Raw genomic sequence first — 14,989 nt, 5'->3', positions numbered from 1 at the left:
CGCAAGTGTTGCACTTCCTGCGGACACAGGGGAAGGTGCCGGTAATGCGATGGGTGGGGAGGTATGAGTGCATGAGGGAATTGTGGAGGGAGCGGTTCCTGCGGAAGGCCAAGAGAGGAGGAGCAGGATAGATGCTGGGATCCTGTAGTACATGCCAGAAATTGCGGCAGATGATGTGTTGGATGCAGAGGCTGATGAGGTGAGGATGTGGGGGGATTCTATGTTGGCTGCATCTGGGCGCTGAGGGGGTCAGAGCAGATGAGTGGGAAATGGAGGAGATGCAGGTGAGGGCTGAGTCAATAGGGGTTGAGTGGAAGCCACATTTGTGGAAGAAGGCAGACATTTCAGAAGCTCTGGACTGGAAGACCTCATATTGGGAACAGAGATGGAGAAATTGAGAGAAGAGGATGGAATTCTTTCAGGGGATGGAGTGGAACAAAGTGTAGTCAAAGTAGTTACGGGAGTTGGAGGGTTTAAAGCTGGTCTCCTGAGATGGAGACACCCAGGAAGGGAAGAGTGTTATCAAAGATGGGCCAGATGAGTTTGAGGTCAGGGTGAAAATTAGGTGCATGAGGCAGCCCCGATGTCATCATCTATATAACTGAAGAGTTGGGGGGAGGGGGTCTTGCCTATGTAGACTTGCAGCATGGATTGCTCCACAAAGTCTACAAACAGACAGGCATAGCTGGGACCTATGCAGGGATCCATGGCTACTCCTTTAATGACCCATTGGCAGGTTTATAAGTTTGGATACAGTGGTTTTCCTAACCATAAAGGCAATGCCAGAAAGACGTTCCCCAGTCTCTGACTTGCCTGACCAGTACAGGGTATAGCTGGCGCCATTTTCTTGAAGGTTGCCTTCTTCTGTAAAGCTAAGTTCAGTAAGAGCAGCGATGTTGATATTCAATCTTGAAAGTTCATGTGCAACTAGAGCGGAGTGTCATTCTGGACGACCACTGTCTGCTATATTGAGCATTGTTCTGATGTTCCAGCATGCAAGCTTTAATTCTTGCATACCATGTGAGGAAGGTGTGTTTCCTTTTTTTCAATTGATGTATTTGAGGATGCCCGTTGACCCTGGCTAGCCAATTGGGGAAGTGGAAATGAGCTTTGGTTAGGCCACCATTTATAGGCATTTGTCCTTGTGGATCAAGCAGTGCTGTCCCTTGAGAAGGCTGCTTGGTCATTCAGGGTGCTGCCAAATTATGTTGTCTTTGCTGGGGTCAGCATCAGACGACCCATACACCTGAACTACCTGCATGCAGGATCAGAACTGCGGCTTCCAGTGTCATTTTCCACCTGCTTTTCTCATCTTTTTCCCATTGTTGCAAGGCTTAATGAAGAGTTGGGGAGTATGGTCAAAGAGGTCCTTCGAATCTGCACAATGGATCACTTAGGTTGAGTGCAGTGTGTGGAGTACTGGCCCCACCTGAGTTTATCTGCCATGAACCTAGCAAGCTAGGACAGTGACAGTCAGGTCCTCGGGTTGTAGGTGTTATGCCAGAGTGTCCTTCTCCAAGATTAGTGGTTCCAAACTTTTTCATGCTGTTGGTTCCTTGGTCTTTAGGCCACATCCCAAATGCCCTCCCCCCATACAGTGGCATTGTGGTGGGGGTTAGTGGTGGCACTGGGGGGGGGGGGCGTAGCGGCAGCACGGAGAGGGGGTAGTGGAAGTGCTGAGAGTAGGATGGGAGGTAGTGATGCTAGTACAACATGGCAGTCACCAAGACCAGCTCTCATGAGAACGCCTCATCGCTGTTTATGTTGCTCACTACTGCCACCCCAAGTCTGGCCAGAAAATTACAGCAATGGCTTCTTCATTAAAATTTGCAGCAGACTGAATAATAACAAGACTGAAGATTCGGACCGCCCTCTTTTCCCCCACCGCCCCCTTGGATCTTTCCACTGCCCACAGGGGTCAGCAGTGCCCACTTTCAGAATCACCATCCAGATGGATGGCCTGACAAAGCTAACAAGCCCCATCTGCACAGGTTTGAAATCAAGTTGTCCCTCCCTTAAGTTGGATGCCAATCAAGGCTAATGAGCCCAAAAAACCCATCCAGTTATACTGCCGCAGACTCAAATGTGCCATGACGTAGCAAATTCAGTGAAAACAGGGGACACCAACAAGAAGGTGTTGCTACGGATGCAGTAATGTAGGAGAGGTCATTTGCAGTGACCTCCTACTTGGCAAACCAGACAGTGGCCACTACACTGAGAAAGGAGAGGCGATATATTACACATGAACTTTCCCTTAGTGAGCGGGACATCAGGCCCAGCCCTCATGTACCCCATACACAATATATTTATTATATGAAGTACCGTCTGACCCACTGAGTTTCTCCAGCATTGTGTTTTTACTTCAATCACAGTGTCTGCAGACTTCTGTGCTTTACTCCTTAAACATTTTGTCAGCCATTTGCTCCAACAACTTTAATGGAAGTTTACAAATAACCAAATTCCTTCTTCAGCAATTTCCTGAGGGGAATTTCTAAAACACTGAGGGCTCAGGCAATGCTGCAACGCTGGGGACGGCGAGTGGGGAGGGGAGTCAGAAACAAGCTATGGGAGTGAAAATGTCTGAAGGGCAATGTCTTTTTTTTGTCAAAATGTTCAGCGCCAAATTGTCTGATTCCACCTGGCATCCCTTTCTATCCCAGGCGAGAACCTCAAATCTATGTCCCCTACACCCTTGCACCTATGGTTATTTAAACTATCAAAAAACCTTCTCTCCAACCAGAAACAATCAAAGCATCCCGAACCAAGCTTTACGACTAAACCCATTAATTCCTAGGGCAACTCTGGTAAATTTCTTCTGCACCTACTCAACAAACTTCACATCCTTCCAAAAGTATGGTGACCTAAACCAACAGAGGTCAAATAAGAAATTCTTAAGATTGGGTCAAGTGCCATTCACCAAGGGCTGGAGAAATCCTCCTAAAATGGGATCCCACCACCAAACACAACTTGCCCTCCCCTCACTACTTTCCATGGGGATCACTTCCTCTCTGAATCCCTCATCCACTCATCCCTTCCTGCCAATTATTCCCTTAGCACCTATCCTGTGACCACAAAAAGTGATCTTTGCATTTACACCTCCTGCTTCACCTCTATTCAGAGCGCCAAACAGTCCTTCAACCTTGGTGTCTGCAGACATTTGTATTTTACATTATATTCGGTCTCAGCAATTTCTTCCCTATGTCATCAATTTCCATTAACCCACTTCTCTGGTTGCTCTCTTTCCTATTTCTCCTGCTCCCCATGCCTCTCCCTTCCCTTTATAAGAGAGCTGCCCTTGTTAGCCCTCTTCCATCACTTCTCCATTTCTCTCTCTTCTAACCTCCCACCCTCTCCGTTTTTGGAGTGTACCTGTTTTTCCACCTTCCTGACAATGGGCTTAGGCTCAACACATTGATTGTCCTTCACTTCAAATGGTCATTTTGTGACCTGCTGAGTTTCTCCATCAGTTTTGTTTATTGTACCTGTAGCTAATATCAGAGTTCAAAATTCAGAAGTATTGACACAGTATCATTGGCAAACCTGAGGTTATTTTTTTCCGTGGGCCAGGAAGAATTTCTAGTCATTTCTAGTCATCAGTAATGCAAAAAATATGTACAAGAAAATATACTTTTACAGAGAAATGTAAAGAAAGAAATGCAAATTGACTGTGCAATACAGAAAATATTCAATAATAAAATTATGTGCCAAATATGATTTGATTGAGTTTATTGCTTAGGATTCAGATGTTGGAGGGGTAGAAACTGTTCCTCAAACTAGTGGTACAAGTCTTGTAGCACTTGTACCTCTTTCCTGATGGTGGCAGCGAGAACAGAGCATGTTCTGGGTTGTGTAGGTCAGTGTCCCCCCTAAGCTCTCCGTGTGCACACTCGCACAAAAATGGAGTGTGTGCACAAATGCATGCCGATTCCCTTTGTGCACGCTCACGGTTTGAGGGAACACTGGTGTGGGGCCTTGATAATTCCTGCTGCCCTTTGACGGCAAAGTTTTATCCATGATGCACTAGGATGTGTCAACTGCCTTTTTTCTGGGCTTTTCATTGAGGTACTAGTAGCTGTGATGCAGCCAGTCAGCATACTTTCTACTGCACGTCTGTAGAAATTTAGCAAGCTTACTTTTACTATCATAACACACCTCTACAAACCCTGAGAAAGTAGAGTTGCTGACATGCTTTTTTCACAATGACATTCATGTGTTGTGTCCAGGAAAGATCGGAAATTGTGACTCCCAGGAATTTAAATTTGCTCCACCTCTGATCCCCCAAAGATCACTGGATGGTACATCTCTGGTTTTCCCCTCCTGAAGTCCACAATCAGCTCCTTGATTTTGGTGACATGACAAAATTTGAAGTGCTGTGGGGTCACCCATTATAGGCAAAGGAGGAAAAACCCAACACCCAACCCCAACCAACCAATTTTCCCCTGCAACCGCTGCAACCGTGTCTGCCTGTCCCGCATCGGACTTGTCAGCCACAAACGAGCCTGCAGCTGACGTGGATATTTACCCCCTCCATAAATCTTCGTCCGCGAAGCCAAGCCAAAGAAAACCAAAAGGCAGTGGAATTTATAGGCTCATCCAGATTGTGCACAACCCTCCTCCTCCTCACTGTTTGCCACATCTCTAAATTTGGTATCACAAAATTTCCAATAATAGTATCTGATGTTTACCGTTTAAGTAGTTGTGTTGGATTTTAAAGGTATACTTGACACTTCTGTCTCAGTGTTTTTTTTTAAAATACCTTTCCTTCAGTGTATTTTTTTAACTAACTTTTCCTTCCCATCGCTATAATATAAAAATTCATTGTTTATATGTTTTTTAAATTTTGACATACAGCACGGTAACAGGCCCTTTGGCCGATGCCACCCAATTGACCTTAACTCCTGGTAAGTTTTGAATGGTGGGGGTGGAACCCACACAGACACAGAGAAAACGTACAAACTCAGTGTTGGATTTAAACTCTGGTCCCGATCGCTGGCATTGTAACTGCTATGTTAACTGCGCCATTCCTTTAGATTTCCCCCAAAATCAAAGTTTCCATGTTTTTTTTTTAAAACCTTGATTTTCAGTAAATCCACATAATTACTGCATAATTAAAAATACAGGAATTGAAAAACATTGGAACAGAGTTCACGTTTTGGCATTCTAATAGTTGTCCATTGATAATTAGAATTAATCAGCATTGCTTTTAAAAAAGTGACCATATGCAAAACAAGGAATTTTGTGACATATCCATGAGAATAAATTTTGAAATGAATTAAATGTAGACATTTTCAACAAAAGTGAAAACTAAAACTCAAAACATTGCACTAAAGTTATTTTAAGTGAATATAAACCTGTTCATTTCACTGGCACTGAAGTGAAAAAGATAGATAGCTTTAGGTTCTTGGGTGCCAAAGACCTAAACTGGACCCATCACATCAAGGAAGCGTACCAAGGACCAAAGAACACCATTTTGCTGGGTTTCACTTGTGCAATCAGATGAAGATAAACTTGACTTGATTTACTTTCTTCCAAGACTCAGGAAATAGGGCATGTTTCCAACCCCCCTGCCCAAATAACCTCTTCAGGTACACAATCAAAAGCATGGTTGCTGCATGCATTATATCATGGTTATGGAAGCTGATCTGCTCAAGATTGGAAGCAAATGAAGAAGGTAGAGAATGCAGCTCAGAACACACCACAAATTTTCCTTGGACTCCACCTAAATTTCCCATTGCATAGAAAAGGCAAGTTGATATACTGAGGGACTCATTACATCCTGAACATACTCTTTTCTCCCTCTCCCCATCGATAAGGTGGCTTAAGAGCCTGAAATCGTGCACTAAAAGGCTTTGACAATCTATTCCCTGTACCCCTCAGATCCTGAAAGAACCCCACAATGCTATTATGATGCCTTGGTTTGTCGTAAGGGATCTTCCCCCAACCCCTCTTTGTAACTCTATATTCTGTAGTTGTACTCTTGTTCATCTACTTTGTCCTACGAATGTTGGCAGAAGAACACAGGTATGCAACAAACACCTTAAAAGCTTTCAGTATGTGAAATGAAGACAGAATGAATTAATTGAAATTAAAATGTATTTATTTGTTCAAAGTTATTTAAAAAATCCACATTAAAGTCTATATTATCAAACTCTGATGCACATATAATAGCAGGGAAATAAAGTTTTGGATCAGGGTCCACAGTCCTTTATTTTGGTATAAATTTCAGGTCAAAATGCCATTTCTAGCATGACAAAATAGCATCTAACTGTCTGTTAATCAGGTGTTGTTTATTTCACTTCAAGATGCAAATTCACAGTTACCTATTAAATGTTAAAATAAGAGGGATTTTAGTTTCTCTAGATGGTTTCTTTTTAGACAATTGAACAAATAATAAATCCCTAGTAATATTTAATTGTGAAAGAAGTGTCTTTTTTTTTAAAAAGTTGATTACAACTGATTCTTGGACAGTCAAATTATAGCAGGGAGCCAGGAACAGAAAAATTGCATTCTTTAGAAACAAGCCATTCTTTTTTGATGCCCTTCATTCATAAATATAAATTGCCTCCATATAACTTTTAAAATAAGTTGAAAATGATAAGCAGGTTGTCCAATTGTGTAAAATCCTTGGATGAAGTCCTCAGCAAAACACAACTGAATTTAAGAGTAGACTTCAAAGGAACCAAGATAATGTAGAGCCAAGGACCCAAAGCATTTCAACGCTGGTATTTTGTTTGTTACATCAGGGTCTACTGCAGAGTAATTGTGAGGAGGTTTGTCATGGTTTGCCAACAGTTCTGTTAACAACGTTTCATGCAACCACTTGGAAGATAGATGGGATTGCTCGACAAGGCCAAGGCTTGCACTGCTAATAAACTGAACTTGATCAGATTGTACAAAATCTTTAGTAAGTACTTATTCAAATAGTAAAATATTTGAAACCACTAACCCAACAAGGGATTTCCCCCTTCCCACTTTAATCCAGAGAGCTCAATTTTCAGAAAGTGACTTCTGGAAATAAAATGATACAGCAACCAAAGAATTTTTTGTGCAAAACAGAACTAAAATTTTAATTTTTAAGTCAACATGTAAACAATACTAAGGTCATTCTAGGCTTTGAGTATAATTGTGTCCATATTAAAATGAAAAAAAGTTTAAGTTTTGGAACACGATACAGATCTTTTGTTTACCTTCAACATTCTACTCTGCATTTCTACATGGAAGACGGAGTCTTGAATCAAATTTCAGTTCAATAGAGCGTCAAAGTTGCTTCTAAATATCTTAACTATTGCACATCTATAAAGATCTTGATCCAGTTGCAAAGAGACCAAGATAATTCTGCAGCTAGACATGTGCAGACAATTGAAATTTGGATTTTAGTTTGGACAACTTTGATCAACTGCCCAAAACTTTAGATGAGAGAATACCACAGCTTTATCAGTTCTTGTCCATTGTTTCTTCCTCACTCCCTTCAACCCACTTTGATCCTTCCCAAAGCTTCTCTTTCAATGCCCCCCTCACCTCTTCTCTTCCAACATTTACATTCTTTTCAAGATAAATAATCTATATTTTTTTTAAAAGATATTAATGGAATTGTGGATTATGGGGTTAATGCAGGAAAGTGGAGCCAAAGTAATTATTTCATCATAAGCTTAATGAAAGGTGTTGAACAACAGAAAAGGTTGAATGATCTACTTCTGCTTTGACACAAGTACTCTCTTATACTCTGCCACATGACCCTTGCCTTCTCCCCTTGCATAGATCACACCTTACTTCTTCTTTGGTCCTCTGAATTTCAACTTCCACCTCTTCTCTATCACACGCTACCCCCAACTCACCACCCTTGGCCAAATGGAAAACTGCTTTCACTCAAACCAAGGTCAATACAACATCATAGGCAGATAATGCTTGCATTTGATCACATTAAAAGACATTCACCAGAACATGAAATAGAATGGGCTTTACATCTACAAGACCAAAAAAAAACCTCCACCAACCTGTCCCTGTCTTATAATACTGCTCTCCAATAAAGCTACAGGGCCATAGCATGGAGAGTATGGAAATCTTCCCACAACTGGGAAACACCTAATGGACAGTGACAAAAATCTCCTTGACCTTCAGTATATCAGCAGACCATTTTCCCATTTAGGAAAGTGGCACTGCGAGTTCCTGCAGAAGGAACCACTGCCATTTTCTTTGCAAAACCCTCTAAATATACAGGAAAGCTAAGTGAATCAAGTTTATCGTCCTCCTCCGGGCCAACATTATCAAAATTAAGCTGCTTATTGTATTCAATCAGCTCTGACTTGGGCAATCACATGCCTGATGAAAGACACTCCACTGAAACAATGATTCATCACAGCAAGCAATAACCAGATGGACGGAGGAAACAATTCAAGGTGGTTCTGAAAGCCTCCTTGGAAAATGTGCAACATCTTTGTGGAATTATGAGAGAGTTTAAATACAAGAACTTTCAGGATGGCAGAGAACGTCATTCATTTGACAGAGGAGCATTCTACCAAACTACCCACCTGCCCACTCTGTCAACCACCTCATGTTTCACCTGCAGCAGAGTCTGAAGGCAACATCCCCATGTCATCACTTACCATTGATCTGGAAGGAAGGAAGGTCATCTCAAGGGGCAGCCTGATGGAAACAGGCAGAGCACAAGCAAAGGAGAGAATATAATAAGAGCCCCATTCTAATAAAAAGTATTCTCACAATAACACATTGAATTGACTGGTTATACAAATGAACAAGACTTTCCCCAAATTTTCCCCTGTAACTACTCAGGCTAATTATTTTACGCCAGTAGACATCCATGATATTGGTCCTTCAAGTTAACTCTTGAATCCATGCACATGGCTATCAAGAGCTGGAGACCTTGAAAATGTTGTCCCTGACAAGAGCAGCCAGATTATTTCACAGGTGTGAGCTTTTCCCTTATTTTTGCATTGCTTTCTGATTTATCCAAGTGAGAGTGCCATTATTTTACAATGTAGACCTTTAACCCATGTCCGCTCCCAAGCACTCGTTCGATACAGAGCTTCGGACAATGATTCTTTTACTCTTCAACATCTGCATCTTTCATGCATCAAAACATCAACTTTAATCTGTAAAGTGCATCAATAATAAATGGTGATGAGGCTACTCTAATTCTAGATTAGGCTTCACAATTGTGAAACTATTTACGTTGAAAGAAAACAGTGACCAATTCCAACTCATTAAGAAGGAAGTGCTAAAGGAAAGTACCATGGAGACAAGACCCAGCAACATCTGTAGGCTTTTGAGGTGGATGACATTTTCAAATCAAAACCCTGGCACAGGATTGTGTGAAAGGAAGACAGCCAGTTTGGACAGTCTTGGAAAAAACACAAATGTGAAAGTACCATGTTCACTCTCAAGTACAAACCAATTACAGCAACTTGAAAAAGAGCCAGTCCATGCGGTAAATCTCCAATGCACACCACCTGTAAATCTCAAGTTGTTTATTGTCTTCCTCCTTCAGATGACACTAGATTATCCAGGCTTCTAATTGTTAATGAATTTTAAAGGAGTGAGGTTCCTCAACAGGGAGATTGGCAAAACGTTGACAAGTAAAACCAGCAGGTAACCTTCCAATTGTAAAAGGGTACTCCAGAGGAACAGGGAGAAGAACAAAACCTCAAAAGATCCGAATGAGGAAGAGATCGATCCAGTCAACACAACTTTGATGGATTAAGAGGCCCAAAAAAGTTATTTAAAGGGTTCATAGAATCATTAGATCAGGTATCATGAAAGAAGAACAAAATGAACTACACATTTGGACGTAACCCACTGGAGTACATCTCCAGAAAGGTCATCAAGAAAAGCAGCAAGCCACCAAGAAACTCCGACAATCTGACTGATCAAGGCAACCCACCCAATAGGAACACCAGCAATGCCAGAAGGACAACCAGTGAGAAGGCTATCTATAAAGCAACACAAGTCTCTTCGATAAAGGTCGCAAAACTTGGCTCAGAGAATCATGTGTACTGCAGAAGCAGGAGGTCAAATAATACTTCAAGGAAACATTGGAACTGAAAACAGCCAACTTGCGTAAAATGAAGGACTACCATGGAGTAGCTGATCATGAAAATCTCATAAGAACAATATATTTGGAGGCAATAACAACAGCTCTCCAGTTAAGCAAGGACACCATTGCAGATCCGGACAGTCTGAAACAGAAGGGCATGAAGAAAATATTGACCGATGACGGAGAAATGCTGCCGAAGCTTTTTCATGTTTGGCTAAAGTCCAGTACAATTCCAGAGTGTGTCAAGGACGGCAGGACTGCTAAGCTCAAAATCTTAAATAATTTAAAGCCAATTACCATCGGTCCTATTCTACTCAGGCTCCTCACAAAGATCATGGCAAAGCTCCTCAGCGTAGATAGCAAAATTGACCTACAGCAGAATGGTTTCCTGATTAACACTGCTGGCTGTAATGATAATATAAAAGACCTTCATCTCTTGAACTGATAAAATACAAGTACGAGAATAATTAAACATGCAATTTTGGATGACACCATTTCTTTTTCTTCGCTTCTCTTTTGTGTTCTTCTATTGTTTATTATTCTTCTTTCGCTCTTTCATTTCCTGCTTTAAGTTATAGGGGTGAGGAGGCTGGGGGGAAGGGGAAAAAAATGAAAATGTCACTGTGTATATTTTAAGGCTGAATATTTGTGTATATTGTTACTAACAAGGTTCACAGTGAAATATTAAATAAAACATTTCTTTAAAAAAGAAATATCATGAGTGGATCCACGAGGAATAATAGAGATTTGGCCCATATCGTTTGTGGATCTGGAAAATGCCTTTCATTATGCAAATTATATGCATACGCAGAAAGCCCTGCAGAGATTGGGAACTACGAACGTTTTTATATAATCTCATTATGGATCTACAAATAACATCACCAAGGTGCCACAGAACATATTTTTTAAAAAAGTCCGGTTCATTAACACAACAGGAAAAGAGATCCTTTATTTACCTCATGATATGACAAACATGTTCTCTACATTATAGGTAGAGACAGGGGATTAGGTCTCCTGAAATTTGAGATACAAATTCCCATTACTGCAATAAAGAAAAAAAATCAGGCATTTGAGAAGGAGGAAGACAAGGTCATCTGGGAGTCATTTCGTTTCATGAAAGAAAACAACCTTGTCATGATCAAGAAATTAATGGATCTTGAAGAGATCAATGATGGAACAATTTGGAGTATCTGCTGTGAAGAGAGAAGACCGTTGGATGGATTGCATGATCAGTTGAAGGGTGTTTTCAGAAGTGACTCAAAACGAAAGACCCAAATACAATCTTGACTAGCCTAGCTGGGAATTTGAGAAATTGGTCGGTCTTGGCTATCAAGGCTCAGGAATTAAGGGTTTAAGAATAACAAGATATCCAATTCCTGAGTTACCTGGCATAAAAACTGGAAACTACCCATTCATCAATGCCCTCTTATTGAAATGTGGGCAATATCCAATTCATTGCACAAGAAATAAAGAGAATATTGGTGGAGTGAAAACCTGTAGAAGGTGTAATTGAGCAAATGAGAGCATTGCACACATCTCCGGACCATGCTTGCCAGTCAAAAGAAAACGTATTAAATAAAATAACACCACAAAATTGCAGAACTGTAATCAACAAAGGTAGTACAATGCCATCTTTGCAAATATCCGTCAGTGAAATATGGACAGAGGAAAAATAGCAGCAGTTTTGCCAACCCTTGCTCCATTATAGTTCACTTCCAGATGGTATGCCAATCCTGTGTGGGGTCCCTGGCAAACTCCTCCCATTCAGTTGTCATTACACTGCTTCTGTTGTCACTTTCCTCAATCCTGGAGAAGAATGTTGGCTTGAATTGCTAACCATTCTATTTCTTCCACTGACGTTGCTTGATCAGTACCTCCAGCAGATGGTGTTTCGCTTCATTTTAACACATTGCCCCTTCATATAATGTGATTTTTATTTTGGAAAACAGACTTTGCAAAAGAAACATTTACTTTTAACTTCATTTGTTTCTTTGCATAACAATTCCATGTAAAAACAATGTCCACGAATAAGAGTAACCTTCAGTGGACCTGTTTGTGCAGTTACTATTTTTAGTGCAGGGATCAAGTGCAAAGGACACACTCAACTCTAACCTATCCTTCGATGACACTCAAGAGCAAGTGTTGAAAACTGTAGCCATGGAAAATCTAGCTAATTTTCATCTTGTTAATTTAAAGCCAAGTCCAAATGTAAAGTTCACACTGGCATAACTGAGAATAGGTAATCAGACACCAAATATTGTCAACATTTTGCAATAAAACTATATGAAAACTAGAGGCTTGAAAGCACATTTAAAAAAAAAACAATTTTTTTCTCCTCCCACAGTTAGAACTTAATTTGTCTTAGTAGGACGACACAAGATTGGTTATATTTAAACATTTTGACTTTCTCATACCATATACACCAAGACAAATGCCTGTGAAAATAGAAATTGAACAAACCACTACAAATCAAAAATTGCTTGGTGTTAAATAACACAAACATCCAAAGTCTATCTTCATAAATCCTTTAAACCAGTGGTTTTCACACTGCTCCACCAAACTCACATTCCACCTTAAGCAATCCCTATGTCATAAATGCTCTGTGATTGGTTAAGGTGGTATGTGGATGGGAAGAAAAAGTTTTAAACATACATAATTAACTCGTTATATGTATGGTTTCATAACTCCAAATGAAATGGGCCAATGACAATTTTTCTCAAGCACAATATTTCAGTAACAATTGGGTCTAGGAGCAGTGGTTCTCAACCTTCCCTTCCCACTCACATGCCACCTTAAGTAATCCCTTACTAATCACAGAACACTTATGGCATAGGGATTGCTTAAACTGGAATGTGGTGGTGGAGGGGGTGGAGTTTGAAAACTACTGCTTTAAACCGACATACACAACTTCATTAGTTTCAAAATAATTTTCTTTCTCGAGTGGATTCCATCTATGAAAATAGATCTCTTGTAAAACCTTGAAAAGACAAACTACATTGAAAAATCTTTGACTGATCAATATGCTTCTCTTACTGCTTAAACTAATTCCTCCAGTAATTTTTTGATAAAATATTGTTGTGGCAACCACATCAAATGCCAAAGCTCACGACAAAATGGAATATTTATGTTATTTATATAGAATGAAAGGAAAAATACATACCCTTCATAGAGGGAAAATTCTTTTTGTTAAAATATTTCAAAATAATTATAAATCTCTTATTCTGCAATATTTACACATTTCACATGCATTTGAAAAAGGAACAGTGGGGAAATTGTCCCATTTAATTTGTATACCCTACTACCAACTTCTAATGCTTTCATAGCCCTTGCACTTTTATGTCAGTTCTGAATTAATCCATTTCCAAATTAGTGCATCAGATCATTGGGCACAACTATGTGCAACTCATGATAACTAAACAATACAAAATATAAACAGGTATCCAGTTACTAAAGTGCAAACAATGGCAAGATGAAAACAGGAAGGATCTGATTGTACACTAAAATAATTTTCATTTTAAAAAGATCAACAAACTTCACTGTGCAATTTTGTAGGTTTAAATGCTCTGTCAGTGTTGTCAATGTGCTTTTTTTTTAGGCAGCCACATGTCCAACTAGGTAGATATTGTCATAGAGATGCCCAACAAAATCTTCACTAATATTGTGGGCAGCACGACGAGTGTTCCGGATAAATTCCCGTTTGGACATCTTGTTCTTGACGTGTGGACTATTCAAATCGATGGAAAGCAGGATCAGAGAATAACAAAGTACATAAACAGCATCTATATAAAAAAGAAACAAAACTTTCATGTATTTTAAGTGATGTAGTATCAAGATATGACTGACCACATTACAGAGTGTTGGCTGTAAAGTCATTTTCAACAGCCGATTTTAATAAATACTGTAAAGTTCTCATTATCCGTCATTCAAACAACTAGCAAAACAAATTGAGGAAATAAATAAATAAGATTTCAAATTAATAATTCTGGGCAGATGAACCCTGTGAGGGAGTGCTGTGACTTTGTTGGACATGGGCAGGTTTTGGCCCACTGAATGCACAATGACTCTCCATGTGTGCACATTCTTTTTGTGGTCACCACTTGTCTGGAGGTGAGTTGGGTTCTCAGTGCAGGGAAGGTGTGGGGAGGGCCTGACCGGGACACTTACGTGGAGGCAAGTATGGGGGTTGCACTGAGGGTTTGACCAGGACACTTGCGTTGAGGTGAGTCGGGTTGCACCGCGGACCCGGCCGGGACACTTGAATGGAGATGACCAGGACATCAGGATGAAGAGCTGGCGGAGGCTGCTCGCCGCTAAGGCGACTCTCCAAAATGTCTCCCTATCCCTGCCTAGTAATAGTCTTTATTTTTATTAGTATGGATATTAGGTATATTAGTCAGTATTTATCTGTAAACTTGGAGGAGGTGGGGTTAATCATGGTTCGCGCGACACCAGTAACCAGGGTTTGAATTTAAATTTAAAATTTTAAGTTATGGGAATTACTTAATTAAAGTGAACTTTACATAATTAAAGTCTACAGTCCTAACTTTTTTCAAATTCAAATTTAAAAAAATTTTACACTGTCTTTTAAATGGAGTATTCTTAATGTAAGTGTATTAGGCATTGTAAGAGAGAGTCTCAGTCAACCATAAAATTTGGATATCTGACAACCGCGATCCCCGTAGGTGCCAGAATGATTTTCGGTTTATCACCTGAATTAGAAGTAGGAATTGGGGTTGACCACCTGATGATGCATTCAACATCATTATTGGTCTTTTACCTTTCCAATTTTCCCAGAATTTCCTGATTTTCCTCAGGAGAAAAAAATGAGATCTCAATATATATTCAGTTTCCAAGCATCTATAACCCTCTAAGATAGAATCCCATACATTTATAACCCTCTGCAAAGAAATTACTCATCTCTTTGCTTAACAGGTAATT

At 40.2% G+C, this 14,989-nt stretch overlaps 1 protein-coding gene across 9 annotated transcripts in view; it reads right to left on the bottom strand.

Annotated features, from left to right (window-relative positions):
- Positions 1-14,989, bottom strand: part of fbxo8 (F-box protein 8) — a 166,461-nt gene that overhangs the window by 11,867 nt on the left and 139,605 nt on the right. For 7 of the 9 annotated variants that reach the window (XM_069941063.1, XM_069941071.1, XM_069941107.1 and 4 more), the window contains one exon: positions 6,080-13,830. The exons of 1 other annotated variant lie outside the window; for it this stretch is intronic. In XM_069941063.1, coding sequence (XP_069797164.1) covers positions 13,643-13,830 — 188 coding nt within the window. In that variant the 3' untranslated portion in view covers positions 6,080-13,642. Of the gene's footprint in view, positions 1-6,079; positions 13,831-14,989 lie in introns of those variants that run through there. One more of the 9 variants, XM_069941122.1, reaches the window with a different exon arrangement.

This window comes from Narcine bancroftii, chromosome 1 (genome assembly GCF_036971445.1).
Source record: "Narcine bancroftii isolate sNarBan1 chromosome 1, sNarBan1.hap1, whole genome shotgun sequence".
NCBI classification, from domain to species: domain Eukaryota; kingdom Metazoa; phylum Chordata; class Chondrichthyes; order Torpediniformes; family Narcinidae; genus Narcine; species Narcine bancroftii.
Note: the sequence above shows the minus strand (reverse complement) of the source record. Positions and strands in the feature narration are given on the sequence as shown.